Source organism: Netta rufina (genome assembly GCF_964035555.1).
Source record: "Netta rufina genome assembly, chromosome: 21".
Classification (NCBI taxonomy): domain Eukaryota; kingdom Metazoa; phylum Chordata; class Aves; order Anseriformes; family Anatidae; genus Netta; species Netta rufina.
The window spans coordinates 5526353-5551971 of record NC_140145.1 but is presented as its reverse complement, the minus strand read 5'-3'; the positions used below and the strand labels follow the sequence as shown (position 1 = coordinate 5551971).

The following is a 25619-nucleotide window of genomic DNA, read 5'->3' as shown; positions in this document are numbered from 1 at the left end:
GGCATCCCCCGAGGCCACCCCCAGCCCTGTCCCCGTCCCCGTCCCCATCCCCACCCCAGCGGCCACGGCTCCCTAAGGCGACAGAGCCCCGACTGCAGCGACGGCGCGGACAAGACAGCACATCAGGGAAAATTTCCAGTCTTCCTCTTTTACAGTCTCTGTCTCCTGCCGTGGAGGGAGCTCACTGGAACAAATACTCTGTAGAAATACTTCAGTATTTTCCTCTCTCTTGCGCGCGCTCTCTCTCTTTTTTTTTCTTTTTTTTTCTTTTCTTTTTTTTTTTTTTTTCCTGGGTTGTGAGTACAGCTGTAGATTCAGTGAGCTGGTTCAACTACAATAAATATACAGTATATATTGTAAATGGCGCTGCGGGGCACGGAGCGGTTTCTTTGCGGGGTTAATTCTGCTCCTTCCCTGCAGGCTCAGCCCCTTCTGCCCCCCGAGACCCCCCCAGCTCTCCTCCCCTGCCCCCTGCCACCCATCCCATCCATTTCTGGCTCCTGGTGAGGGTGGCACCGCCTGCGCCTGATGTCCCAGAGCATCATAGCAGGGGAAAACCTCTGGGGGGTCCCTGATGCTGGGGAAAATTCTTGTGTTACCTCGCAGCCTCCCTGCATCCCTCCTCCTTTCCTTCCCTGCAGCCCTCCCCTCGTTCCCTTCAGCCCTGCCATCTCCTTGCATCATTTCCCTGCATCCCTCCCATCCCTCCTGCCTCCCCCATCCCCGCAGCCCCTCTGCTGCCCCCCCCCAGCACCCCCAGCCCCTCACAGCTCAGGGGCTTGGGCTCGCACCGATCCCTGCGCCGAGTGCATCAGGTCTCAGCTACAAACGTCTCCTGGCCACGCTGGGGTCTTAAAAACCCAGCCCCAGCACTGCCGGGGATGGGCAGAGCCTGAGCAAGGAGGGGCATCCCCCGGGGGGCTCGGTGCCCCCAGACTGTCTGACTTAGGTGCCGGGGCCCCACTGGGGTTGAGAGGCTGGAGACTGGCCCCAAAGAGGCACCAAGAGCTCCCAGAGGGGTGTGTTTGGATTTGAGGGCAAGGACTAAGGGAAGGAGCCAAACTTCCCCTGCCCCAAGAGGGTGCTGCCCCCGCCAGCCCCTCTCCATCTCATGAGCTCCATAAAGCCCTACTGGTCCCACTGGGTCCCAGCAAGCCCAATCAACCCCTACAACCCCATCAGCCTCTATTGGTGCTGTTGGACCCTGCTGCCTCCATCAGTCCCCACTGCCCCCGTTGGCCCCATCAGCCCCCATCATCCCCATCAAGCCCTACTGGTCCCACTGGGCCCCAGTGAGCCCCATCAGCCCCTATGGCCCCACCAACCCCTACCAACCCCATGGCCCTCGTTGGCCTCGATCAGCCCCATGGGGCCCCACTGACCTCCACCAAGCCCTACACCCCCCCTTACAGCCCCATTGACCCCCACGGCCCCCACTGCTCGGGGTTTGGACAACCTCACCCCAACCCGGCCAAGCCCCGGGGGCCACCTGGGGACCACAGAGCTGGGGGGGGCTCCAGAAGCTTCTGGCAGGGGCCGGGTGACGCAGTGGGCACAGGACCGAGCACGGGCTCCTCCACTGACTCATCCCCCCCTGCTGTGCTGGCCCCCCCAGCGCCCTCCCCACGCCGGCGCAGACGGCCCCGGAGCTGTGCAGGGCAGGGATTGTTTTACGGGAAAGGGCTGGGAGCGCTCCAGGGACCATCCATCACCCGCCAAGCAGCCGAGCCCCCTCCGCGGGGGTGTGCGGCCGGGGGCTCCCAACACGGCTGCGCACAGCCTGGGAAAGCTTCTGGTCCCTTCCCGGGCCCTGCTGCGATTTCCATTAATAGCCAGCTGAGCCTCCCGGCTAAAAATAACCAGCGGGACGGCTTCATAAGGCCCCGCGCCGCCGGCCCCCTCCCAGCACCACGGCCCCGCGCATCATGGCTGAGCGCCGCGTGCCCTTCACCTTCCTCCGCAGCCCCAGCTGGGAGCCCTTCCGCGACTGGTACCACGGCAGCCGCCTCTTCGACCAGTCCTTCGGGATGCCCCACATCCCCGAGGACTGGTACAAGTGGCCGAGCGGCAGCGCCTGGCCCGGGTATTTCCGTCTGCTGCCCGGGGAGAGCGCCTTGGTGCCGGCGCCGGGCTCGCCCTACGGCCGGGCGCTGAGCCGCCAGCTCAGCAGCGGCATCTCCGAGATCCGCCAAAGCGCCGACAGCTGGAAGGTCACCCTGGACGTCAACCACTTCGCGCCCGAGGAGCTGGTGGTCAAGACCAAGGACAACATCGTGGAGATCACCGGTGGGTCTGCGGGGTGATGGGGTGCTGGGTGGTGGGGCTGCGGGTGGGGGTTGAGGGGTGCGCCGGGGCTCCCCTCGTTCCCTGGGGGTGCTGGGGGTGGGTGTGCAGGTGTCTGGGTGCTTGCTGGGGAGGGAGGGCGATGCAGAGTGAAAAAAAGGGGAAAAAAAGGAAGAAAGGGGAAAGGGAAGAGGAAGGGGAGGAGGAAATGAAAGGGAAAGGGAAAGGGAAAGAAAAAGAGAAAGGGAAAGGGAAATGGAGAGGGAAAGGGGAAGGGAGAGGGGAAGGGAAAGGGAGAGGGGAAGGGAAAGGGAAAGGGAAAGGGAAAGGGAAAGGGAAAGGGAAAGGGAAAGGGAAAGGGAAAGGGAAAGGGAAAGGGAAAGGGAAAGGGAAAGGGAAAGGGAAAGGGAAACAAAAGAAGGGAAGAGGGAAACAAAAGAAGAGGAGAAAGGGCAAGGCAAAGGGGAAATGAGAAAATAGCCGAGAAGAAGAAGGACTAGCACTACAAGAGCAGTCTCGCAGGGTGCAGACCCCCGGGGGGCACAGGTGGCTGTGACGAGCCCCACGGCATCCCGAGCATCCCCGGAGCGCCGCGGGTGCCTGGGCGAGGGGCGTGGTGACAAAACGCAGGCCCCCGCGGCACGGAGCCAGCAGCGTGCGCAGCGTGCTGGGGAGCCAAAACAAAGGTGTTGGGCACGGGTCGGGGCTGTCACCGCAAGCAATTCGCTGCCCTGGGGGTTGGGGGATGCTCCTGGAGGGGCCCAAATCCCTCCTGCGGGTCAGCGCAGCTCCAGGCTGGTGGTAGGGCGCAGAGATGTGGGATGGGCAGGATCGGGCCCTTTCCCTGCTGGGCACTGACCTCCGCTGGGTTTCTCTCTCCCAGGCAAGCACGAGGAGAAACAGGATGAGCACGGCTTCATCTCGCGGTGCTTCACCCGAAAATACACGTAAGTACCAGGGCAGGGAGGAGACGGGGACCCGGGACCCCCCTGGCACCCTGGGGACCTCCTCCCACCGCCCACCCTGGCCCGCACACACCAGGGTCGCCACCAGCCCAGCCGGGGAGGGCGATGTCCAGGGCCTGGGGGCCGTTCCCAAGCTCTCCCCCTCTCCCCCGCAGCCTCCCCCCCGGCGTGGAGGCCACGGCCGTGCGGTCCTCGCTGTCCCCCGACGGGATGCTGACGGTGGAGGCGCCCCTGCCCAAGCCGGCCATCCAGTCGGCCGAGATCACCATCCCCGTCACCGTGGAGAGCCAGGGCAAGAAAGACGAGTCGGCCAAGAAGTAGGAGGCACCCAGGAGGAGGAAGAAGAGGAAGAGGAGGAGGAGGAGGAGCCCCCGCCGCTGCCCCCATGGAGTGCACCCTCATGCCTTGCCCTCCCCCCCCCCCCCCCAGCCCCCTTTGTATTTTTTATTTTGTACTCGCCCAGTCACCCCAGTGCCTTGAGTAGATGGGAAGGAGAAGGTGGTGTCAATGGGAATAAAAAGTGGTGAAAGAAACCTGCCCCGTGCCCACTGTCTGCCGGACAGAGCCCCCCAGCCCAGCCCTCCTCACCCCGGCCTCCAGCACCCCGGGTCTCCACCTCCTGGGTCTCCAAAGCCCCGGGGTCTCCACCTCCTGGGGTCCCACATCAGCACCACGGGTCTCTGTACCCTGGGCTCTGACAGCTCAGGTCTCCAAAACCCTCAGCATCACGCCTCCCACACCTCAGATCTCAATTTCCCGGACCTCCGATGTCCCTCGTGGCTCTGACATCCTGGGGCTCCAAAATTCGGCGTCCCCACAGCCCAATCTCCTCCATCCCAGGTCTCCACAACCCCACACCCGGCACCCCCGGGCTCCCAAATTCCAGGTCTCAGCACCCCACAGCTCTCCCACACCCCAGGTGTCACCACCTCATCCCTCCACGTGCCCAACCTGCCGGGTCCCCACACCCCTCAAAAACAAGCTGCCCCCCCCCCAGGTCGCAGAGAAGACCCCCAGAAGGTGGGAACGGGCCCCCCCCCATCCCCAACCCACGCCAGGGTGTCCCTGCCCCTTTATGCCCCCTCCTCTCACCCCATGGCGATGCCTCAGGTGGCTGGGGGGGGCTCCACGCCCAGCCCTGGCCCCAGCTCAGGGCTTGGTGCCACACAGAGGGGGGGCCACGCTCCCCGTGCCCCCCACGTGCCCGTGCCTCAGCGCAGGGGCTTAGGGCTGGCCCTACATGGCCGCGGGCAGCAAATCCCCCTAATCCCCCCTGAGTCATCCCGCAGGCAGGCAGCCGGTGACCTGGGAGGAATCCTGTGGCCGGGGGGCCCTGCTGCCAGCCCCCCCTCACCCACAGCATCCTCCTGCCCCCCACCACCACCCCGCTGTGCTGTGCCATTTTGGGGACGGGTGGCCACGGCAACCGGCGCGATGGAGACGGTTGCCATAGAGAGAGCAGCTCCAGCATCGGGGACCAGCAGCCGGAGCTTGTAGGGGATGGGGATAGGGGTGTCGGTGGGTGCTGGCCCCCACCCCACAGCACCCAGCCCCCGTCAGGCTGTAGTGCCCCGGTTTAGGGCCAAATCCTGCCCAGACAGCAGAGACGTGCACACGGATGTGCACAGGCACCGCTGGTGTGCACGGTGCTGGAGCTGGGGGGGCCGCTTCCCTCTCCAAATGAGGAAACTGAGGAGAGGGGGGCATGGGGGGGGAGATATGGGGTTAATTTGGGGCTTGGGAGGTGCTGGGCTGGGCTCAGCCCCAACCCTATGACACCCCCATGACACTGGAGCCCTGGGGAAACCGAGGCACCATGGTGGTGCAGGTGCCAGCCCCCAAATGTGCCATCTGGGGGGGCCAGGAGAGTTCTCCCACAGCACCCACCCGCATAGCCCAAGGGATGTGGGGACACAGGGACAGCAAGGGGGAAACCAATAGCGTAAATCTGGATGATGGATGGTGCAGGGAAGGCGTCCTGGCAGCGAGGGGGGGCAGTGAGCACCAGTCACCCTGACGGGGAGGTGGCCGTGGTGGCACCGCTCTCCCGTGCCGTGCCAGCCCTGGGCACCTTTTGTCACCGTCCTGGGGCCGTCCCCAGCCCTTTCCCCAAGGGGGTTTTGGGATCCCCGGAGGCAGGGACCCAGCCCGTGCCCACCCCGCAGGGCTCAGGAGTCACCGAGGGTTTCCAAGGGAGGGGATCCAGCCCCAGGACCCCACCGTGCCCACCCTGAGCACGCAGAGACCCTCCCCACCGAGCCCTTCCCTCGCCATTTCGGGAGCCCAAGCACCACCAAGGTGCCTGGTGGGGACCCAGCTGTGATCCCAGCTCTCCCCCCACCACCCAACCTGTGGTGATTTGGGGCTGGGGTCCAAGCCCCCGACCCCGATCACGCCACCCCCTGCCCCGGACCCCCAGAAACTCGACAGACGCAAGAATTGAGCAGCGCTGACGTCAGATCTGTAAGTTTATTTGCTCAATGTACGACGGCTACATAATGACTCACATTCATGATATTCCATCACTGAGGAAAACTGCTAAGAATGGTCCGTGTGTGAAATAATTCCTTACAGAAACACGGAGTTGGAAAAATAATCACTGATTAGACCTTAAAAATAGTTCACTGCATAACATGACAAAAAGCACAAACAAAGGCTCATTCAAAGAACACAGTCATTGTTCTCCTACACTGTAATAGTTATAATTTCACCATGACGAACACCAGACATTAAGATTAAGCTAACACTGGTGTTTTCTTTTGCTTTTTTTTCCTTTTTAAAAACAAAATCATATATAATTGCATGTCACTATAGCAACATCCATAACAGATCAGTTTGTTACGATCACTATTTGGTAGAGCAAACTTTACCCCCAAAAGAAAAATAAATTAAAAAACTTTAAAAAATTTTTGAAGACTATTTTGTCATAGGAATACATAACATCTACAGTATAAGTTAATAAATTTCAAGCTACTGTATAGAAATACGACACTAGCATGCACAATATTGTATCAATAGAGTAATGGAGCAGTAATCATTTCACTGGAGAGACAGTATCATAGGCAAGTGCATTTCTTAAAAAATGAAAGAAACCATTCAAGCTGCTTAAAAATCAAGTCCCTGACCCCACTCCCCTTTTAGCCCTCTTGTGCGATCTCTCCTGCGTTAAGTTTCCTAAAGCAGCCAGAGCAAAAGCCGGAAAGAAAAAAATAAAATAAAATAAAATCGGTTTTGTAATTCCAGTAAATCACTTCCAAATCATACAGCTGGGACAACACTGCTCACTGGACACGACGGGAACTCAAAGGGAGGTGAGAAGCCTACACAGATCTTCCAAGTCCGCGGCATTTACCGGCGGCTCGCCGGCCGCGGCTGGGGCGCGTGGCACGCCGCCGACTGCAGGGCTCGGCAAGGCTCTCCGTGCAAAGGCACCCGATGGGAAGCTTGGCTAGCGTGGCCGGGGCAATCTCACCTCTGAGCGGGGGGCTGGCGGCCCCTGCGGCTTCGTCGGAGGGCGGCGAGGCAGGGCGGGTGCCCCCCTGCCACCCCGGCGGGACCGGGGGTCCCCCGATCGCCGCCACCGCCGCCGCGCGCTGCCTGCGGACGGGCTCTCGGGAGGGAGGGTGAAAGCCTGCTTCGAAAAAAAGCTGCCCCGAGGGCCGTTCTCCCAGCCACGAAGCTTTAGTGAAAAAGCTACGCGGGGCAGCGCGCCGCAAGCCGGAGACCAGCAGTGAACTTCCGACAGTTATGCAAGGGGGGGGAAAAAAAAAGAAATAGAAATTTTACGCAAAATGGGGTAAATATTACCTGCTAAGCAAACTCAGATGCCCCGTCTCCCACCCCCAACCAGGTAAGACAGATTTGGAAAGGATTTTGTTAAGAAGAGAACTAAGTTCCTGGGCTCCTGATGCTTGATAGAAATGTCTATGATTGTAGCTCTTCCCTTGAGGATTTCTCTACCAAATTAGTTTCTAAGCTCCTGAAGTTCACTCATTACACCACAAGCTTCCCCAGGAGAAAGAAAACGCACCTGGCTTCCCTGATGACCAACAAGGGAGCCTGGGTGCTGCAGATCTGCTGACAAACCTCATGGTACAGTGGGAGAAAGTCAGGCAGAGTGAAATGGCAGTGCAATCCCTGAGGAAGCAGCTGTGGCACCTTAAATCAGGATGGTCTTTGAAATACCAAACACAGTACATGACATACAGACCTGAATTCTCTTTTTTTTTTTTTTTTCTTCTCTTAAGTGGCATTTTAAGTTTAAACACTTCCCCCTTTTCTAATTAAGTTCTTAAACCTTTTGCTGTGGACTAAAATAGTTTAAACAGCCGCTAGCCAAGCACCTGTTAAGCTGTTGACCAAAAAACTAGAGCAGCTTTGATGTTCCTCGGGCGGGCGGGCTTCTTGCCTTGGGCGACACAGAATAGCTAAGCCAGTCCACAGGCGAGGACTGATCAGGAAGGCAAGCCAAAAGAACTAGCAAAAGAAAACAGACAATCAAAGGCTTGATGTCATATGGCTGTAATGTAGAAATACTGTAAACTGCAATTTAGTGTTAATACTGTAAGCTACCCTAATAAATATCTTAAAAAGATTAAATGGCCTAAATCCCGGGGCTTTGCAAGTCCCAAATTCTTTAGTCTTTTACTTATTATGATTCCTTTTTCAATTTGGGGATTTTAAGCTATGCCCTGACAGGCAGGGCGCTCCAGGGAGACGCCCCGCGACGTGGTACAAACACACGGCACTTGAACTGAAGAAACAAACGCACAAAGCCTTACTGGAACCACAGAACTTCCTTTTTGTGTTGCTTTTCTTAAAAACGAGGGCCATTCCATTCAAGTTAATTCATCTTTAAACCCTTTTATTTCTAGCAATAAAGTTAAATTAAAGACAGCTCCACTTGTATTAATAATCTACAGAACAGTCCATATGCCAGTGAGGCTGCTATTCCATACCAGCACAGCCAGCCTGACTTCCACTAGTGGTGTTTTGGCAAAAATGTCAAAGAGGCAATCAAAGACAGGTTGTGGGGGGCCTCCCTGGGAAGGTGTCCCCTCCCGTTCCCTCCCCCACCCCTGACCCCCCCACTCGTGGGAAAAAAATAAAGACTGCAGTAGTTAGCATCAGCGTGCGGCTGCCAGTCCATCTGGGGGTCTAATTGTTGCCTTCTCCACCGTCGTCGTCTTGCTGATCGCTTGTCCAGAGCGTTAGGTTGTCGCGGAGGAGCTGCATGATGAGCGTTGAGTCCTTGTAGGAGTCCTCGTTGAGGGTGTCCAGCTCGGCGATGGCGTCGTCGAACGCCGTCTTGGCCAGGTGGCAGGCCTGCTCCGGGGCGTTCTGGATCTCGTAGTAGAAAACTGAGTAGTTAAGTGCCAGGCCGAGCCTGATGGGATGGGTCGGCTGCATGTGCTCCTTGCTGATCTCATGGGCTTCGCTATAGGCTTTCTCCGAAGACTCCACCACGGTCGCCCTCTTCTCACCAGTGGCCACCTCGGCCAGGTAGCGGTAATAGTCCCCTTTCATCTTCAGGTAGAAGACTTTGCTCTCGTACTGCGTCTCGCTGCAGTTCTTGATCAGGTAGTTGTCCAGCAGGCTCAGCACATCCTGGCACACGGCTTCCAACTCCTTCTCTATTTTCTCGCGGTAGGCCCGGACCATCTCGATCTTCTTCTCGTTCCCATCGGCAGAGGTCTTCTGCTCGATGCTGCTGATTACTCGCCAAGAAGAGCGCCGCGCCCCCACCACATTCTTATAGGCTACAGACAAGAGGTTCCTCTCTTCGTTGGACAGAGGCTCGTTCAGTTCTGTCACCTGTAACGAGAGAGGAAGAGAGAAGAGAGAAACTCGGGTTAAGCCACAGCCACTCGCCATTCCCGTCACCATTCAGCACTCGGGTGCTCCCCACGTGGAGCGAGGTGTGGAGAACGCAGCCAGCTCGCCAGCTCCCCAAATCATTGGGCATCCGATCTCCTCCCAGCTGGGAAATCGTGCTGCGGTCCAGCCCCTCAGCCAGGGAAGGGTGGCTTTCATTCAAGGCATTCTCCATCTTAGCAGATCGGTGTTTTCCAGAACGAGAGAAATCCGCTAGGAAAAAAAAAGATGCATTTCACCTGCAGGATGAGCATCAGACATCGAGAGGCAGACGTGAGGGACCATCAGAGCAAGAGGGTGGAGATGTTGTAGGGTTACTAGCTAGGCGAATGGATTAACAACACAATTCGGCTACGGCATATTCATCTTTTCCGCTTCCCATGAGCACGGTACGTTCTTTTGAGATGCCTCAAGAATACGTTAGATGTTAAAATTGTAGCTGCCTAAGGCATTTGAGATAAGGATTTAAAAGCTCACATGGTAAGAGTATGCTCTTCCCACACAGGATTTTCTTCATTGACGATCAGAGCGTTAATGCACAGTATCGCTTCCACCTGCCTCACGCAACACGGCAATTTAGTCATTACAGCGTGCAGCAACAGAGTGATTAAGGAAGGAGACGACGGAGCGGAGCCTTTCCACAACCAGGCTGCCAAACACCGCCTTGGTCGCTTGAGTTCCTGGAAGCGCTGCTCTTGGTACCGTGACCTCCTTCCACTTCCCACTGATCCACCGCTGGCTGATGGCACCGGGGCAGGACCCGTGAGTGGGGCTGAGAAGCCAGCCAGGCACTGTACAAGCCATACGGCCTTGCTAGAGCTGGGCAAGCTCAGAGATGCGTGGGCTCCTTCCACAGCCACCCGTGGGTGCTGGGACAACCCTGTACAGCCACCTGGTTGCGTGCTGACAGCTGCCATCCCTCGTCCGAAGGGCGCACGCACCCCGGGCCCTGCCGCGTCTCCTCTCCGCAGTCACTTCCCACGAGGATTAGGTCACGGTTTGTAAACGAAAGGCTTCTGCAAATACTGAGTCATTTCTGCAAGGGCGAGGTTCGTTCGGGGCCCAGATAACCACATTTACAATGGCAATCTGGAAGCTGAGGGACTGGGCCGTGAGGAGCAGGTGACCCACCCAGGATCTCACTGGAACGCTCACCTCGCTCCTGCCACCACGGCAGCTCGTCCCAGCGGCATCCACCTCTGCCCCCAGTTCCCCCTTGCTGCTGCTAAGCCGTGGCCTGCCCAACGTGTGCTCTCCCTGACCCAAGCTACTGCTACACCACAGTCTCCCTGGTGGCGAGCAGAGCGTGCCGGTGCTCCCCTCCAGCCCCCCTCTACTCCTTTTCCTGATGTGCTTCTGCCCACAGAGGGCATGAGGCAGAGGCTCAGCCGTGACGTGCTATATGACCCATTTATAGGCATTTATATGGTGCCCTGTGCCATAACATCACATGTGTCTAGCTGCGTTTTTATAGGACTTGACATCTTGAGATGGCTCTGTTCGTTCTGCCCTTTGCACAACACCTGCACAAACATTAATGAGAGATACTGTGGTATAAAGCCAACTTTCAGAGATAATCGAGAACAATTACGGTGTCCCCCTGCCCTAGGGCTTTTGGATTGTCCATCCTTGGAGATAGGGGCAAGAGGCATCCAGAAATCCCAACCCAATATATGACCTAACCTTCCGGCTGTAAATCCCGAGTGTCCAACACCGGCTGCTGTAATACAAGAGACTCGCCAATCCCAGAGGTTTTCTATCTCGACACTAATTACGGAGGCTGATAACCAAGTGAGGTCATGCTTTTAGCAAGATGCTCACCAGGCAGGCACACTGGCTTTAAATGGGGCCCAGGCAGGTGGATGGCAGAGCTACCCCACAGCCCTGCCTCCAGATATTCACTGCCGCAGAAGGCACACTGCAGTGGGTTCACCTCCTCCCACCACAAGAGTTTTGCAGGAGGACAAATTCATTAAAGCTACAGGGAGTTTCGTAGGATTAGCTTTGCCATAAACATTTTAAATTTGAAGCTATTAAGGATTACGGAAGAAAGTCGCCTGTCAAAATCCTTTCAAAAAAAAAAATTAAAAAAAAAAATCGCTGACAGATGGAACATACACCTGTGGAGAATGCAGAGATTTCTCCAGGGAGCCTGCGGGGAGCTTATCAAAGCAGGAAGGGTTCCTCATCAGGCACGTCACCGGGAGCAGTGCTAGGCCTGCTGCCACTCCCAAACCGTGTCCCAAAATAAAAGCTGCGACACCACTATGGTCACAGCGATAATCGCAGCTGCCCGCTGGAAAGACGAGAGGAAAAAAGTGCTCACAGCCCTGACAGCCCCACCAGAAGGCCACCGCACGGCGGCTTTGTGCTGGGCACTTACAAGGCCGCAGCGTGACCGCGGGGTACGGGGCACAGCCTCACAGGATCCGTGTGCCACCCAGTTACTGCTACATGTGGTGAGGGTAGCTCAACAGCCAAAATAAATAAGTGAATAAACAACAGCTTGACATTCAAAGGGCTTGGCAGGAACTGAGCCAGCCTCTGACTGGGAGCCAGAGCTCCCTTTGGAGCTTTACTTCCCTGGCTGGCGGCACAGGGAAGCAGACCTCGACCTGCAAAACTACGTACCCAGCCTCCTTTCCCCCTCGTGGCCCTGCAGATCAGCAAGGCACTGGGGGGCAAGGAGACGTGTCTGAAATGGAGCCCAGTCTTGCATGTGGCATAGGAAGGCCAGTGAAAAGAGCTGGTCCATCCAAACACAGCTGGAAGCTTGACAGACACAGCCCCTTCAGCCCGGAGTGCTTGAGGAGAGACACAGAGACTGGAGGGCCCCCAGAGAACGGAGATAGTCCAACAGGAACGTACTGCGAGGTTAGGGTTTCTACTGCTCCAGACTCTAGAGATTTGTAAATCTCTAGCTTTAAGAAGCCCATCGATTTGTAAAAGCCCTTTAGAGGCAACAGGAGCCCAGGGGGGGTTCTCCCAGTTTCACCATTACACCCTTGAGCTCTGACCCAGCACCACATCCAGAGCCTGACAGGCTCCCGGCACGCTCAAGCACCATGCTGCAGCCAGGGAGCCAGGCAGAACTTCACCTGCCCCTAACATTGAAGCCCACACTCTCCAAAAGCCCACGGCTGGTCCTACTGGGCCTGCTTTCCAGAAGCATCCCAATCAGGTTTCTTTGGGACCTACACAAAACACTTGCTCCCAGCCCCCAGCTGGTGAGTTTGCTTATTCCAGGACTCTCTATTCCACACTTCTTGCCTTGCATCAGTAGGTCTGAAGGAACCATTTCTGAGCACACATGGCCCCTTCAGCTACAGAGCATCTGCAGCAGAGGTGCATCTCAGGGTTTAGTTTTCCCCACTTACCCTTACAATAGGTTTTCATCGACATTTTTAACCAAGTGCCCACCCATTTATGGCTGCTACCTAGTTTTGATGTCTTATCTTACAGCACACAGCAGAGCAAGCTGAACAGACCCAAACATTCTTCCCTGGGGAATACCATCAACAACTTAATCCATTTTATAATCCCCAACACTTGCTTTTCTGATTGCCCAAGAGAGATCTTGAGTCCCTGAATACACTAGACACCTACAAGGAGCCAAGCTTTCCTGGAGAGAGACAACCACGGGAACCCCGAGCTGTCCACAACATGCCACCCTTTCAGTGGAGCAGTCACCAATTACCACAACCCTGTGATCCTGCGCGTGGCTGATTGACAATCTGATATTACACGCAATTAACGGGAGCGATGTAGGGCCAACAGCTGCTGGCTCCCTTCAAAGGCCTCTCAAACACCTCGCTCGGCCTGGAGGGGCCTGCCCGAGCCCAGCCCTTGGCCGCTCACTTCTTTTAGGCTAGAAAAGGGCCATTTCTGTGACACCCCACCAGTACAGCCACAGCTCCCCTTCCACCACAACACCCAACAGCCATTTCTTTCTCAGCACGTGTTTGATCTGTGGCTTCTGCACCTTGTAACCCAGCAGTTATCTTCCAACAGGAACCCGAGCTATCGCCTCATTTTCCCTCACACACGACTCGCTAGTCACACTGAGGCCTGGCTTGAAGGTCCCATTTTCTCTTTCATTTTTTTTTAAAACGTAAATAGGCTTTTAAGACAACGTTGGGCCTGAAGTCCCACCAGTGACATTCTCACCGAGTCTGAAAGCACCAGCAATGGGAGCAGCCATCTTTAGACTTCTACATCCCTACCTACATTTTCTGTCCCTGCTTCACTCCATATCTAGTTTCTGAAGAAATACCTTCCTTCAAGCGCATTAAATCCTTGCCATTACCTTGTAGCGTGATTACAGGCATGGCTAAACGTCACACGACTGAGTCAAGAACAGCTTCTCCTTGAACACTCAGGAGCAAGCTGTCCTAGGAAGCCATCATGCAGTTGGGAAGATGCTTTTCTTAAGCACTGTCCTACTTTGACACAGAGTAGGCGTGTGTTAAACTAGATCTAAATCAAGAATCTTACCAGACTTCACGGGTTCGGGTCTTCTTCACCTGTATTCTAGCCTCCTCCCTGACGTTATACTTCTAAAATGGAAGTCGTATCATAACTACTCCTCTCCTTTCTGACCTCCTCCACCATCCTCTTGTTTAATCTGAGCATAGCTGGGGAATTTTAGGCTACAGATAAGACCCTTCCTCTCATCTCAGACAAAACCAGAGAAGCACATGCAGGCTGTGGGCAGAAGTTAGTTCCCCTCTGCTGTCTCGTTCAACTCTTTCAGGATGAATAATCATATTCTGGTTCCCGTTTTGAAGTTCTCAGGGGCCATCACAAGACAGTGGCTGAAAGAAGCTGAAGGCACACTGAGGCACAGCGGATGGTTCTGCCATTAAGGTTGAAATGGCTCATAATCCATCACGGAGCAGTGTCTGCAAAGTAAGGCTGCTCATTACTTGGAGCATAACTGGATCTCAGAGGATACTTAGGTACTCCAGACACTGATTAGGATTTCTGCATGCTCCTCCATTTAACAGGAGCTTTCATCATACCCTGTAGCCTTTACTATTTAAGGCAACTTTGAACCACCTGAGACAAAGCCTCCAAAATTGAGAGACATGAAAAGCAAGAGCTCATTTATTTCATTGGCCTCCATAGCTCAACAACTACTTAAGCCAAAGTGAATTTCATCATATGACACATGAGTTTGATCAGTCCTTAGAGCCTGCAGATCTACTTCAGTTTCAGTCTGGCTCTACTGGATTTAAGCTAGACAAAAAAACAAGTTTCAAGTCCTTGGGTCATTGCTGCCTCAAGTTTCTGCATGCAAAAGGTCATAAGGGAGCTGTGGTGAGAGAGCCAGTGCCAGAAGCAGAACTCTGAGCTGTTCCCATTCTGCATTTGATAGCACTTCAAGGATCGGCCTTTATCTGCAGAGCTGCAGTCCCAATGTTTGGTCTAACGGCTCAAGGCTTTCCTGCTATACAACACCTGGGTGCCAAAGATTTGCCCCACCAGCTTCTTCTGCAGCTTTTCAGATAAGACAGCCCCAAGGGAGCATCTCTTTGTTTTCCACACACGGCCTCCAGGTACGGTACTGGACCCTGCCATCCGAAATGGTTATTGACTTGAAAGAGGACAACCCAGACACGTTGCAGTGGGGAGGAATAGCCCAAGCTTCCCAGCATGGGCAAGGTGTATGCATTTCAAGTGCCTCCATGCCAAGCTACGCACCGTTTCTGAATTGGCATTGCACCATCTTGTAGCAGGGAGCTGCGGCTACAGCTAGTATTTGCTTTGAGTCATTAAGGATTAGAGTCCAAGTTCTTGCTTTCCTTATGAACACCCTGATTCCTGTTAGCCCTACAAAGAGGCAGGCTATTTAACAAGATGAAAACCGGATGCAGGACAACTTGTTTCGCTGTCTTGCTGCCACTAGCTGCCTTGTACCTATTAAAAACCCTTGGGAAAAATCATCAATCTCTGTTGGTCTGATGCCTTCCTACCACCAGATGGAGGAAGCAGCAAGTCCATCCACATCAGGCTGAGCATTTCGAAGCACTGTCACTCAGGGCTCATCACACTGCCTCTGACAGATGGGATACCAGCACCTTTGCCTGCAAACTGCAAAGGAACAGAAGGGACGCCAAGTTATTCCTTCCCCAAGATATGGCAGGCTGGCAAGCAACATCTGCCCACTCTTGCATTTCTGCAAGCACCGTAGCAGCAGCCCAAGATCACCACCCTGTTCCATCACTCAACAGCCCGAGGAGCTCTCCTGCCTCAGACTATTTGAAAATATTGTTCAAAATGTGCCTTTTGTATCAGCTTTCTGCAAAACATGCAGCAGACCAGCATGGCAGCATGCCACTGCCGTGGAAGCTTGGATATGGTCTGGGAGCACGCCAAAAGTTTAAAAGGGATTTATTCTGAGCTATTACAAGGAGAATGTCAATTCAGTGACGTTTTGAGTTGCATGAAGAAGCTTCTTCAGGTGTCAGTTGAGCAGCTCTTGAATAACTGCAGCCTTTTCCTCAACGGCATTTTGGTTATGCCAAAAGAGATGGACTTTTTCCATTCAAGTACCTTTCTTCTTCAGAGAAGCCCATCTGTTCACAGCATTTTTAGCTGAAGAAACCATCCAAAGGACCACCACTGGTCATTCCCAGAGCCTTATGACTTGGTTAATACAGACAGACTCACTCCCCTCCGCTTTATGGCAAAACAGTAAAACCAAGCAAGGCAGCCTCTAGGGGATTCTGGCGCATCAGCGGGGGCCAGCTAAACAAACCAGGTTCCATGCCAGGAAGTGTCTGGTGCTGCTGGGAGCTTTAGCTGCTTAAAGACTTACCTCACAGCTTCTAACAGTACTAATCTGGCTCAGGTATTAGTGTTTCCCTACTCACCTTCAGCCCCACTGCTGGGAGGTGAGTGACCCGGCACCACATCATCGCATCCCTCCCGGAGCTCCCAGGAAGGGCCAGGCCACCACGAGATGTTCGTCTGGAGAAATGACCGTGTTGTGTTGTACCCACCAACCCCATTCCGATGGACAGAGTAGAGAGAGGAGAACCAGTTTGCTACAGGCCAGGTGAGAGTCTTCTGGCTGTTGGAAGCTGCCGTCTGCAGCCCTTGTCCTGCTCAGTGCCTGCAGGGCTGTGTCTGGACGAGGGGCAGAGGCGTGCAGGAGCAGGACGAACCAGGCAATTCTCGCCTGCTCGCATGGCTTCTCCCAGCGAGAGGCAACTGCCACAGCTGGCAGGCTGCTGCTCCAGCAGGATGAAACGGGAGAAGCTGCCACCATGCAAACAGCTCCCCTGCAGCTAGCACAGGAGGTTTTTAACCGCTTCGTTTCATTACCCCAGTCGCTTTGGGCAAGCCTGCTCAAGGCAAGGTTCTAGAAGCATTAAAGAAAAACGGTTTTGCTCTAGGTCTTCTGGTCTGCAGAACCAGATGCTCCTTGCAGTGTCTGAAATGTGTTTTACCATTTTAAGCCAGAGCCCCTCCAGAACGCCCAGGTGGACTCCAGCGTGCCAGCCCCACGATGGATTTAATTTCCGCACCGGCGAGCAAGGTGATTATCCCTCCAGATGTACTTTGCCCTCCCACCGCTTCAGGGATTTCAGGCTTGATCTTACACACCTCTAGCAAAGACAATTTTATTTCTTAAATGGGCTTGCAGAAAAGCAACTCGAGTTTTCGCTCTAGCAGCTTTCTGGAGCACTGCAGCCAATTTTCAATGGGTACCCTTACAAGGAGGGTCACTTTACCAACCCAGATCTGACTGCAGATTTAACCACCGCCGCCTGGCTCTGACCATCTCCTCCCAGCCCTGTCCTGAAGCCCATGGGACGTGTACCACAGATCTGATCTCAGCTCATCACAGGTGACAGAGCCTGTAAGCACCAGGGTCTTGACACCACCAAATGCGAGAAGCCAGGCTCTCAGCTCCAAGGTAATGAAAAATTCATCCCACGTAACAAAGCCCCACAGCATAAACAGGCAAAGCTCCGATGACTTCCCCATCTGGGTGTAAATCAAAGCCTGTTAATCCCCCCTAAATTCTCATTCACTGCTGAAGACCCAGCGTTAGTCTTTTACAAGCGCAGATCTCCTGCCGCAGCTTTCGGGCGTATGTTAGCGCACTGCACGGCAACGGCTTCTCCAGCTACTATTAATAAACTTCTTGCTGCAGAGAAGCACAACTGTCCAAACAAGACGTCCATCAGCAGCCTCGTTAGCCCTGAAGCTCAGCCTTCTCGCTGATATTTTCCTAGAGCCTTGCCGAAGCCACCTTAAAGAGGAATCAGAAGCACATCGACGCGCCAAGCGGCTTTGCCTGATACGCAAGCAAAGATTCGTCCCGAGCTGGCCAACCCATCCAGCAAGATCAGAAGGAATTTGCAAACAATTAAGGAATGCTTTGTACTTTGAGTCCTTGCAGACTTGCGTACGTCCGAGCGCGGCCGCCTCGGACGCCCATAGGCTGACTCAGTCCTAACATCTCCTTTAGGGAAAAAAAACATTAAGCACTCTAATCCCTAATCTGGGGATCACTTTAAGGGAATCTCATGCCATCAGGGACATGTTCTCTAGTTACTCTCCTGCTGCTGTTAACTAATGCACTGCCCTTGGTCACCAGATCACCGGTGCCGGGCCAAAAACCAGGTTTAATACCCAACGGAGCATGTGCTGGGTCATTCTTCAGATGTGACCAAACCTATTTTAGCACAGGAGAAAGAAAAAAAAACACAAACTGACACCTCCTCTCCCTATTGACTTCTTTTGTCTTCCTACATGCCCCGCAGCTGCCACAGATCACCTGCTCGGTGCATTTTTTGCAGCCGCGCCGTCATCGCTCCATTTTCAGCCGCCTGATCTCAGCGCCAGGCTTTCAGCCCCAGCGCCGTGCCAGCTCCTGAAGCAGGTTTGGGCTTGGCGAGGGCACGGCCAGAACGCATCTGAGCGGCGTGGGCGTGCAGGACGAGCAGTTCATCCTTGGGTTCACAAAACAATGAAAAACCTGCCATCGGCGGACGTTTGCACCTAAATAAGCAGACAAAGGCTTTTGTTTCGCCAGCACCAGTAAGCTCTGCTTTTGAGATGGTGTTCTCTGCATTTCCTGGAACCCTGGGCACTGTTGCCTCATCATCTCAGTTCCCTTTTTCTTCCAGAATTTACCATTTCGGAGCATTCCCAGATGCCACCGCTCCCCGCTACGGCGGAGAACCGCGGCCACCGCACGATGCCTCTGTGCGCATCCAGCCAGGCTCCGGCAGCCCCAGCACAAGGGCTGCAGCCCCCCCCCGAGCTCCAGCCCACAAAAAAAGGCAGCCGCAGGCATTCTGTGGGGCCAGAGGGCCGAGCAGCTCGGCCTCGCTGCCTTTGTGTGCCCAGCCCAGCCGCACAAAGCCCAGGGGATCCCGAGCTCCTCCCCGCGACAGCACCCGCGGCACGGTGGGGCAGGAATCCCGCATCTTGACATCTGGAGGGAGGAGCCGGGCCTTTTTGCTTCAATAAATAAATAATAGAGCGCAGAAATGGCTTTTTGTCGTCGCTTTTCCTTCGTTTGGGGATGGGAGGAGGGAGCGTTCATTACACCAAGCAGCCAGGAGGAAGGAACAAGAGAAAGCTGAACGCGACAGCAGGGGCTGGGACGGTACCAAACCACCCCACAGCCGGCTGGTTGTGGGTTTACATCCTTCCCCTTTCCCACTTGCTGTCAAGAGGCTCATGAACTGCCTCCTGTGCTGCCCAAAGGCTTCGTTTGCTCCATGCCAAAGGGAGGGGAGGCAGGAGGAGGATGCAGGTACCGGGAGGGGACTGTCCTGAGCCAGTCCAGGAGCCTGCACAGGAGAGCACGGCCAAGCTTGCAGGCAGCACAGCACAGAGCGTGGCTGGTCTGGGCTCTCAGAAAGCCATTTTGTCTCCACAGGGGGAGAAAATAAAAAATAAATAAATAAACAAATAAATAAATAAAAAAAAGACTTCCCACACCTGCAAAGGCTGGGAGCTGCAGAGGCAGGAGCACAAACAAGAGCATTTTACCTGCCCACCGCCAGCGTGAACCCAGCCCCCGGCTATCGATCTGAACATCCCCAGCTCGGGATGAAGGCTGCAGAGGCTGAGACACAAAACCACGGTGCCAGCACAGCCACCAATTCACAGCCACCTCCCCTTCGTTTGAGCAGGTGGTAAAATTGGTTTCCAATTATCGCCTTCCAGCAGGGCGGCCGTTGCTTCAGAAACCAGTGAAGTAAATACCTGCTCCTGTTTTTATGGATTTATTTGTGTTCTGCTTCCCAGATAGCAGGTTGCCATTTGTCTGAATGAATCACGAACATGAGTCTAATAGGAGGGACAAAGACTTCAGCCAAGGACAGGTTAGTTACTCATCTTTTCAATAAAAGGAAAAAAAAAAAAGAAGTTGGTTAAGGCTTCCAGCCTTCCAGAAAGGTGTAACGAAGGCATGAATAGCAAAGGAAAGAGGGTCTAAGCTGGCTCCAAACCACGGAGCACAAAAATCCTCATTACAGCATTAGCTTCCTGAAATCTATCTCAAGTTGCAGAGCACCAAAGAGCAAAATTGTGCCTGGAAGCACCACGGGTCCATCGGTCAGCCCGAGACAACCAAAGCCCTGCGGCACAGCTTTGCCACGGCAGAAGATGGTGCCTGTGTCCTATCTGTCAACGAAGTGCCTGGGAAGCCAGGCAAATCCCATTTTTTCTGTGCTTTGCACTGCAGTTATTCCACTGCGCGTCCGTATTTCATCACTGGTCGCGGTTCAGGAGGTGGAAGGGGGCAGAAAAACAGCAAGCGGCTTCAGCTCCGCAGTCCTACAAGCCCCAGACACCGACCCTGGCGAGGAAAGGCTCCCTCCAGCTCAACCACAGGCATTTTCAAGCCACCCCTTCCTCTGTACCTGCCTGCAGACCACACGATGTTTGGCTGGGACACACAGAGCAGCCAGACCTCCTCGCTCATCCCTGCCACGCTGGCACTGAGCCCCCAAGTCCAACACCTCAGCCTCCAGAACATGGACGAGCAGGGACAAAGCCACCTCCCAAGAAGCAGCTGGTTCCTCAAGCACCAGCAGCTAGACCCCAAAACTCAAGCTTTTTGGTGTTTTTCTAGAATATGTGACCCTTGCCCACAATGCTCCTAGGATTCCTTGGATCATTTGGCACAAAGCTGCCCAGAATGGAAGCTGAGGAGCTCAGTGGTGGAGTTGGTTCATTGTTTTCTGCCCAGGGAGGTCTCTCCAGGTCCAAAGCCGTGACCACTGCTCTCCTCTCCCAGCCACGGCAGCCCCATCAGCTGCACCATGAGACATGTTTCTTCTTTTATCCTGCAGAGTCAGAGCTGGTCAGGGATCGATTCCAAGCTCAGCTGAAGCTACAAGCATGTATCAATCAAAGTGGCGAATGTGCAAGCACATCTCATCTTTCCCCATGCCTCCTGGTGCACAGGGCTGGACGCTCAGTGCTTCAGCCCCACCAGACCTACAGTTGCCCCAAAACCGGGCAAGGCTGCAATGGGATCACCCCCAAAGCCCCAAGGGAGCACCGGGTCCTTCCAGATTTAAGGCAGGAGGCTGGATGTGAGGCTGAGCAACTCGGGGGCACGGCTGGAGCCCTCGGTTCAGCCACCTCCTACCAGCACAACCCAAACCCCAAAAGCATCCGCAGGCAGCTCTGTTGCTGCATGGAGGGGAGCAGAGAGGCAGGAGGCCAGCGTGCTGCTGGGAACTGGTAAAGGGCTGGATGCCCAGTGGCATCACCCAGTTAGATGAGACAAGATGAGAGTGCCTGGGCTCCAGAGGTCCAAGAGTTTTCAGTTCAGAACAAGCATGAGAAGAAATGAAGTGCAAAACAGCTCCCACCAAGCCTCCTGCGCTCGCAGGGCTGGCCAGCACACCAAATTCCTGCAGGTAAGCCCAGAACACCAAAGGGCCCTTGGAGAGCCCCTGCCCAAGACCTTCAGTGTCTCCATGGACCCGAGGCATCTGCGGATGATTCAGCAGCTGTGTTCTCCAACACAGCCTCAACGACTCCCATTTGGTTCAAAGGAAGCTATCTGTGATCAGGCTGCTCCTTGCTGTCACACTTGGCCAACCCAGAAGAGCCCAGAAGGGTTTTTACAGGACTGGCTCTTCCCAAAGCCTGGAGATAAGACTTAGGAGCTCCCAAAAACTCAAGGACTGGCCAGCTAACAGGGTTAGGGTAGGCGATGCCACACTGCCCCCCTCCACCCGTTATCCCCCCATGTCCACACAGGGCTTCAAACCTCCTTGAACCTCGCAGGGTGCCAGACCCCAGCACCACCCCAACGTGGGGGTCCCCTGGAAAGGGCTGGGGCAGTTTGGGGAAGGCCACGGTCCATTTTGGGTTGCTGATGGGGTTTGAGCAGAGCCAAGAGAACTCAGAACAGGGTGCCTGAGGGCACAGGGCTTCCTACAGAGCCTTCCCCAGCCCACCAGGTGCCATCTGCTGTGGCCACCCGGGCACCCACAAGGTCACCTTGAGCCCAGAGAAGCCTACACAAAATGGTGCCAGCGAGGCAGCCAGGCCAAGAACCCCTCAAAACTCCTGTGGCAGCTGAAGAAGGACCGCATTTGGTAGATGCCAGCAGAAATTCTGCGCCCTGGCGCTGGAAATGGCTTCCCCAGAGCCTCCCCAGCCCTTTGGGGAGCGCCACCACAACAGCTCAGGCTGCTGCCGCCACAGCCGGCCCGCCATCACAGGCCTCCCTCCCCTCCTCGGCCTGCTCGCGAGGTGCAGGCACCCCTCAGGCATTGATCCACACTTCCTGAGGGAAAAATCAGCATTAAACTGGTCACAGGACTCGGAGGGTGGCAGCTTGCAAGCCTGGCGAGCAGACGTGGCAGAAGCCCACGTAACCTGCGTGAAGGACAGGCTGTGGTTCTCCACGCCTGGCCTCCTCCTCCTCATCCTCCTCCTCCCACAGCAGCCATTTGCTGCACCAAGGCTCGGGCAGCAGCTTTTGGGCATCCCCAGCAGTCACCCACCAACATCCTTCACCCACAGGGCACGGCTGGGACCCCAAGACAAGCGACCAAACGTTCCCCTCACGGGGACCTTCAGGGGGCCTGAAGGCTCCTGCACGTGCCCCCGTTCCTACACGGTGGGTAGGAGCAATGAAACAGCCCCCTACCCTTTTTAGCCAAGCTCTACCCTGCACAAGTCACAGCATTTATCTCGCCAGGAGCTGGTGGGGCTCCCATGGGTGCCCTCCCCATGGGTGCCCTCCCAAGGCCAGCACCGCACCCAGGCGGCTCCCGGCCCCGGAGCCTGGCGCGGAGCCACGGCCGCTCCCTGCCCGATGGATATTGATCCCGGGCCCCGGCTACAAGGCTTGAGAGGAGGCAGAGCTGGACAAAAAGGCAGCTCGCTCCCAAAAAAAGTACTGTGGGGCAGCGAGGGAGGAAGGAGAAGGCTCTCTGCTCGCCAACCAGGGCTGATTGCAGCCCCACACAGCCCAGGGGCACCACCAAGGTCACGCACAGGCAAGGCCTGGTGGTGTCTCACCCCTGTTCCCTGGGGTTTTCCTGGGGCACCCCAAGAAATCTGCTGCATGAAGGAAGAGCCAGGTTCCCACAGCAGCACCCGCTGTTGGCACGGCGACCCTAAAACTCTAAATAACCCTACAGGGCATGAGGGGCAGCAGACAATGGGGGACTCAAGCCTCACCACCAGCCATTAGTGCCACAAAAACCTGCTCATGGGGCGAGATCTGCAGGGAAAACGAACCCCTCAGGCACACGGCCGGGCTTTGGGGGAACCCGACCCCATAAGGGGATGGCGAGCTGCGGCGGTGCTGCCCCGGGGAGGACGTGAGGCAGCGGCGAGCTGCGGGCTGCTGCATTCCCCGGGCTGCGTGCTCTCTGCTACCACCTGGGCGCATTGCAGCTCGTCCCACCGCACAAATGACATCACTGCGCGTTGCCACGGAAATCGGCGCGAGGTCACAAGCCTCCCTCCCGCACGGCCGGGGCTGGGGGCTGGGCAGCGGGGAGAACGGGAGCGTGAGGTGCCCGTGGGAGCGGGGATGGAGTTTGGGTGGTGGCGGCGGCGGCATCGCAGGGACACGGGGAACAAAGCTCCGCCAGCTCTGCCTTTTGTTCGCCCTGGCGGGAGGCAGCAGCACGACTGTGATTCAGTCCCCGAGGGCCAAGGTTATGTTTCACCAGGGCCGGTAGGGGCTAAAAGGAAAAAAAAAAAAAATTAAAATAAAATTAAGAAGCATATGTGCGATCTCTAACAACAATTTGGGGTTCGGGACCCGGCCCCGGCAGGCAGGTTAGGGAAATTCCAACAGCAGAAATCCTGCCCCAAGCCTCGGTGCTGAGTCTGCAGGCACATCCCCGCTGGCTTTGTGCTAGGGGCTGTGCTCCCCGCCCGGAGCCAGCCCTGCTGCTGCCCCCCCAGCTCTGCCTCCCAATGAATGGGTGCTGGGATGGGGCAGCGGAATAAAGCCCGCGGTGCGGCAGAGGAGCAGCCCGGGGGGTTTCACGCGGAGCCATCTCGTCCTGGTTATCCGTACCCCGTCCCTTGAAAAAGCCATCTCCGCCCTCCTCCCCGATCGCCGCCCGTGACAGTTTTGTCTGCTTGATAAATGCAAGGTTATTGTCAAAATGGTGCAATCTGGGCTCAGCGAGCTGCATCCCAGCCAGACTGCGACATTCCCAGATCAGCATTCCCTCCTCATCAGCAAGGGAGGACACCCCAGCTCCTCTCAAAGGCTCAGACCTGACTAAGAAGACAAACATAAAGAACAGTTTTCCCCTTTAAAGCACCCCCTCCCTCCCTCCACCCAGTCTAGCCTCTCTGCAATATGACAAATGCAGAATCTTCTGGAATGACTTGATCCTGCCTCCCACGATTGCTTTGTTTGCAAGATCAGATCAGAGATATGTTTTTTTTTTTTTTTTTTTACTTTCTTACATTGTCAAAATGTCAGCATTGAAGGGGAAGCGTTCGGTGTCACAAATCAGATCAGCCTGCTATATGCAGAGTCTTTATTTTAAGAGCGTGAAATGAATACAACATGACTCAATTCATAAATCTCGAAACAAGTGCAGCAAAAAAAAAAAAAAAAACACACACAGAAGGCAAAGCCCTGGCAGCTAAAGGCTCGGCTCCTCGGGGTCAGGGAGCCTCGCAGGGGAAGGAAGGGATGCACGGGGACAGCGGCGTGCGGGCAGAGCCCCCCAACCCCACCCCATAGCCTCACCCCACGGGGTGGGGAGCCCTGTGTGGGGCTGGGGGCAGCGCCGCACCCCACGGACACCTCTTATGGGATGGGGACGGGGGGCTAAGGAGGGGATGGGGACACCGGGATGGGGTTTGGGGCAAAAGGATGGGGACCACCGATGGGGGCACGGTGCTGAGCGGCTGGGGCAGGGCCGGGGGGGGCTCAGCGCTGGAGATACAACAGGGGAGGGGACCCGGCGACAAGAAGGGGGGACCGGGAGGGGTCCGCGTGCCCTCCCCCACCCCCTCCCCTCCCCGCAGCCGCCCCCTCCCCACCCCGCAGCCATCCCCAGGGGGCCGGGGGCAGGGAAGGGGCGGGCGGGGGGTCCCCCCCGTGCACCCCCAGACCCGGACAGCCAGACACACGGGCAGGCAGCCCGACCGCGGGCGGACACTCACGTTCTTCATGGCAGCCGCCATGTCGTCGTAGCGCTCGGCTTGCTCGGCCAGCCGGGCCTTCTGCACCAGCTGCTCGCGGTCCACCATCTTCGCGGGGGGGAAGCCCGGGAAAAGGGGGGGAAGGGCAAGGAGGGGGTCTCCGGGAGGAGAAGGAGGAGGAGGAGGAGGAGGAGGAGGCGGCTGAGGAAGGAGGAAGAGGAGGAGGAGGCGGAGGACGAGGAGGAAGCGGCGGCTCCCGGCGCTGCAGCGGGGACGGCGGCGGCTGCTGGCGGGGCTGCGAGCGCGCCACAACCCCCCTGCAGGCCACGCCCCCCTCGGGCCACGCCCACGCAAGCCCCGCCCCCCTTCTCCCCTCCCCGCGCGCGCGGGGCACGCCGGGAGATGAAGTCCTGCCCCCGTTCACCCTCCCCGCCTTGCTCCCCTTCCAGGACTCCGTTTCCCAGCGCGCCCCGCGCGCCGCGCCTCGCCCCGGCTGGCCGCTTGACAAAATGGCCGCCTCCCTTCTCCCTCCCCTCCCCCCCTCCACCATCCTCCTCCCTTTCCACCCCGCCCGGGCCGGGCGCGGCGGCCCCGCTGCTGATTCACCGCCGGGAGGGCCCCGGCAGGCCGCGAGGCCCCTTCCTGTGTCCCCGTGTCCCCAAGCACACACTGAGCCCCCCCCCCCCCGCCATGTCGTGCCCGCTCCCCGAGCCACACCTCACGCTGGGGTTCCCCGGCATGGTGGCGGCGCGGTGCTGAGGCCCGCCATGGTGCTGAGTCACCCCACGGGAAGGACGCCCTCAGGCCTGGTGGGCTGCCTGGGGTGCTCGGTGGGCTGTAGGGAATCACAAAATAATCGAATGGGGATGTTGGAAG

The 25619-nt window shown here is 56.3% G+C and overlaps 2 protein-coding genes across 2 annotated transcripts; one reads left to right on the top strand and one right to left on the bottom strand.

The window, feature by feature from the left end:
- The first annotated feature begins 1868 nt into the window (after positions 1–1868).
- Positions 1869–3785, top strand: HSPB1 (heat shock protein family B (small) member 1). Its single transcript, XM_084299586.1, has 3 exons — positions 1869–2286; positions 3167–3230; positions 3404–3785. The coding sequence occupies exons 1-3, from the start codon at positions 1926–1928 to the stop codon at positions 3567–3569; spliced, it is 591 nt and encodes a 196-aa protein (XP_084155712.1). The 5' UTR covers positions 1869–1925; the 3' UTR covers positions 3570–3785.
- Positions 3786–5687: 1902 nt separating this feature from the next.
- On the bottom strand, positions 5688–25058 carry YWHAG (tyrosine 3-monooxygenase/tryptophan 5-monooxygenase activation protein gamma). Its single transcript, XM_084299736.1, has 2 exons — positions 24765–25058; positions 5688–9062 (listed from the first exon to the last, which is right to left on the bottom strand). The coding sequence occupies exons 1-2, from the start codon at positions 24849–24851 to the stop codon at positions 8406–8408; spliced, it is 744 nt and encodes a 247-aa protein (XP_084155862.1). The 5' UTR covers positions 24852–25058; the 3' UTR covers positions 5688–8405.
- Positions 25059–25619: the final 561 nt, after the last annotated feature.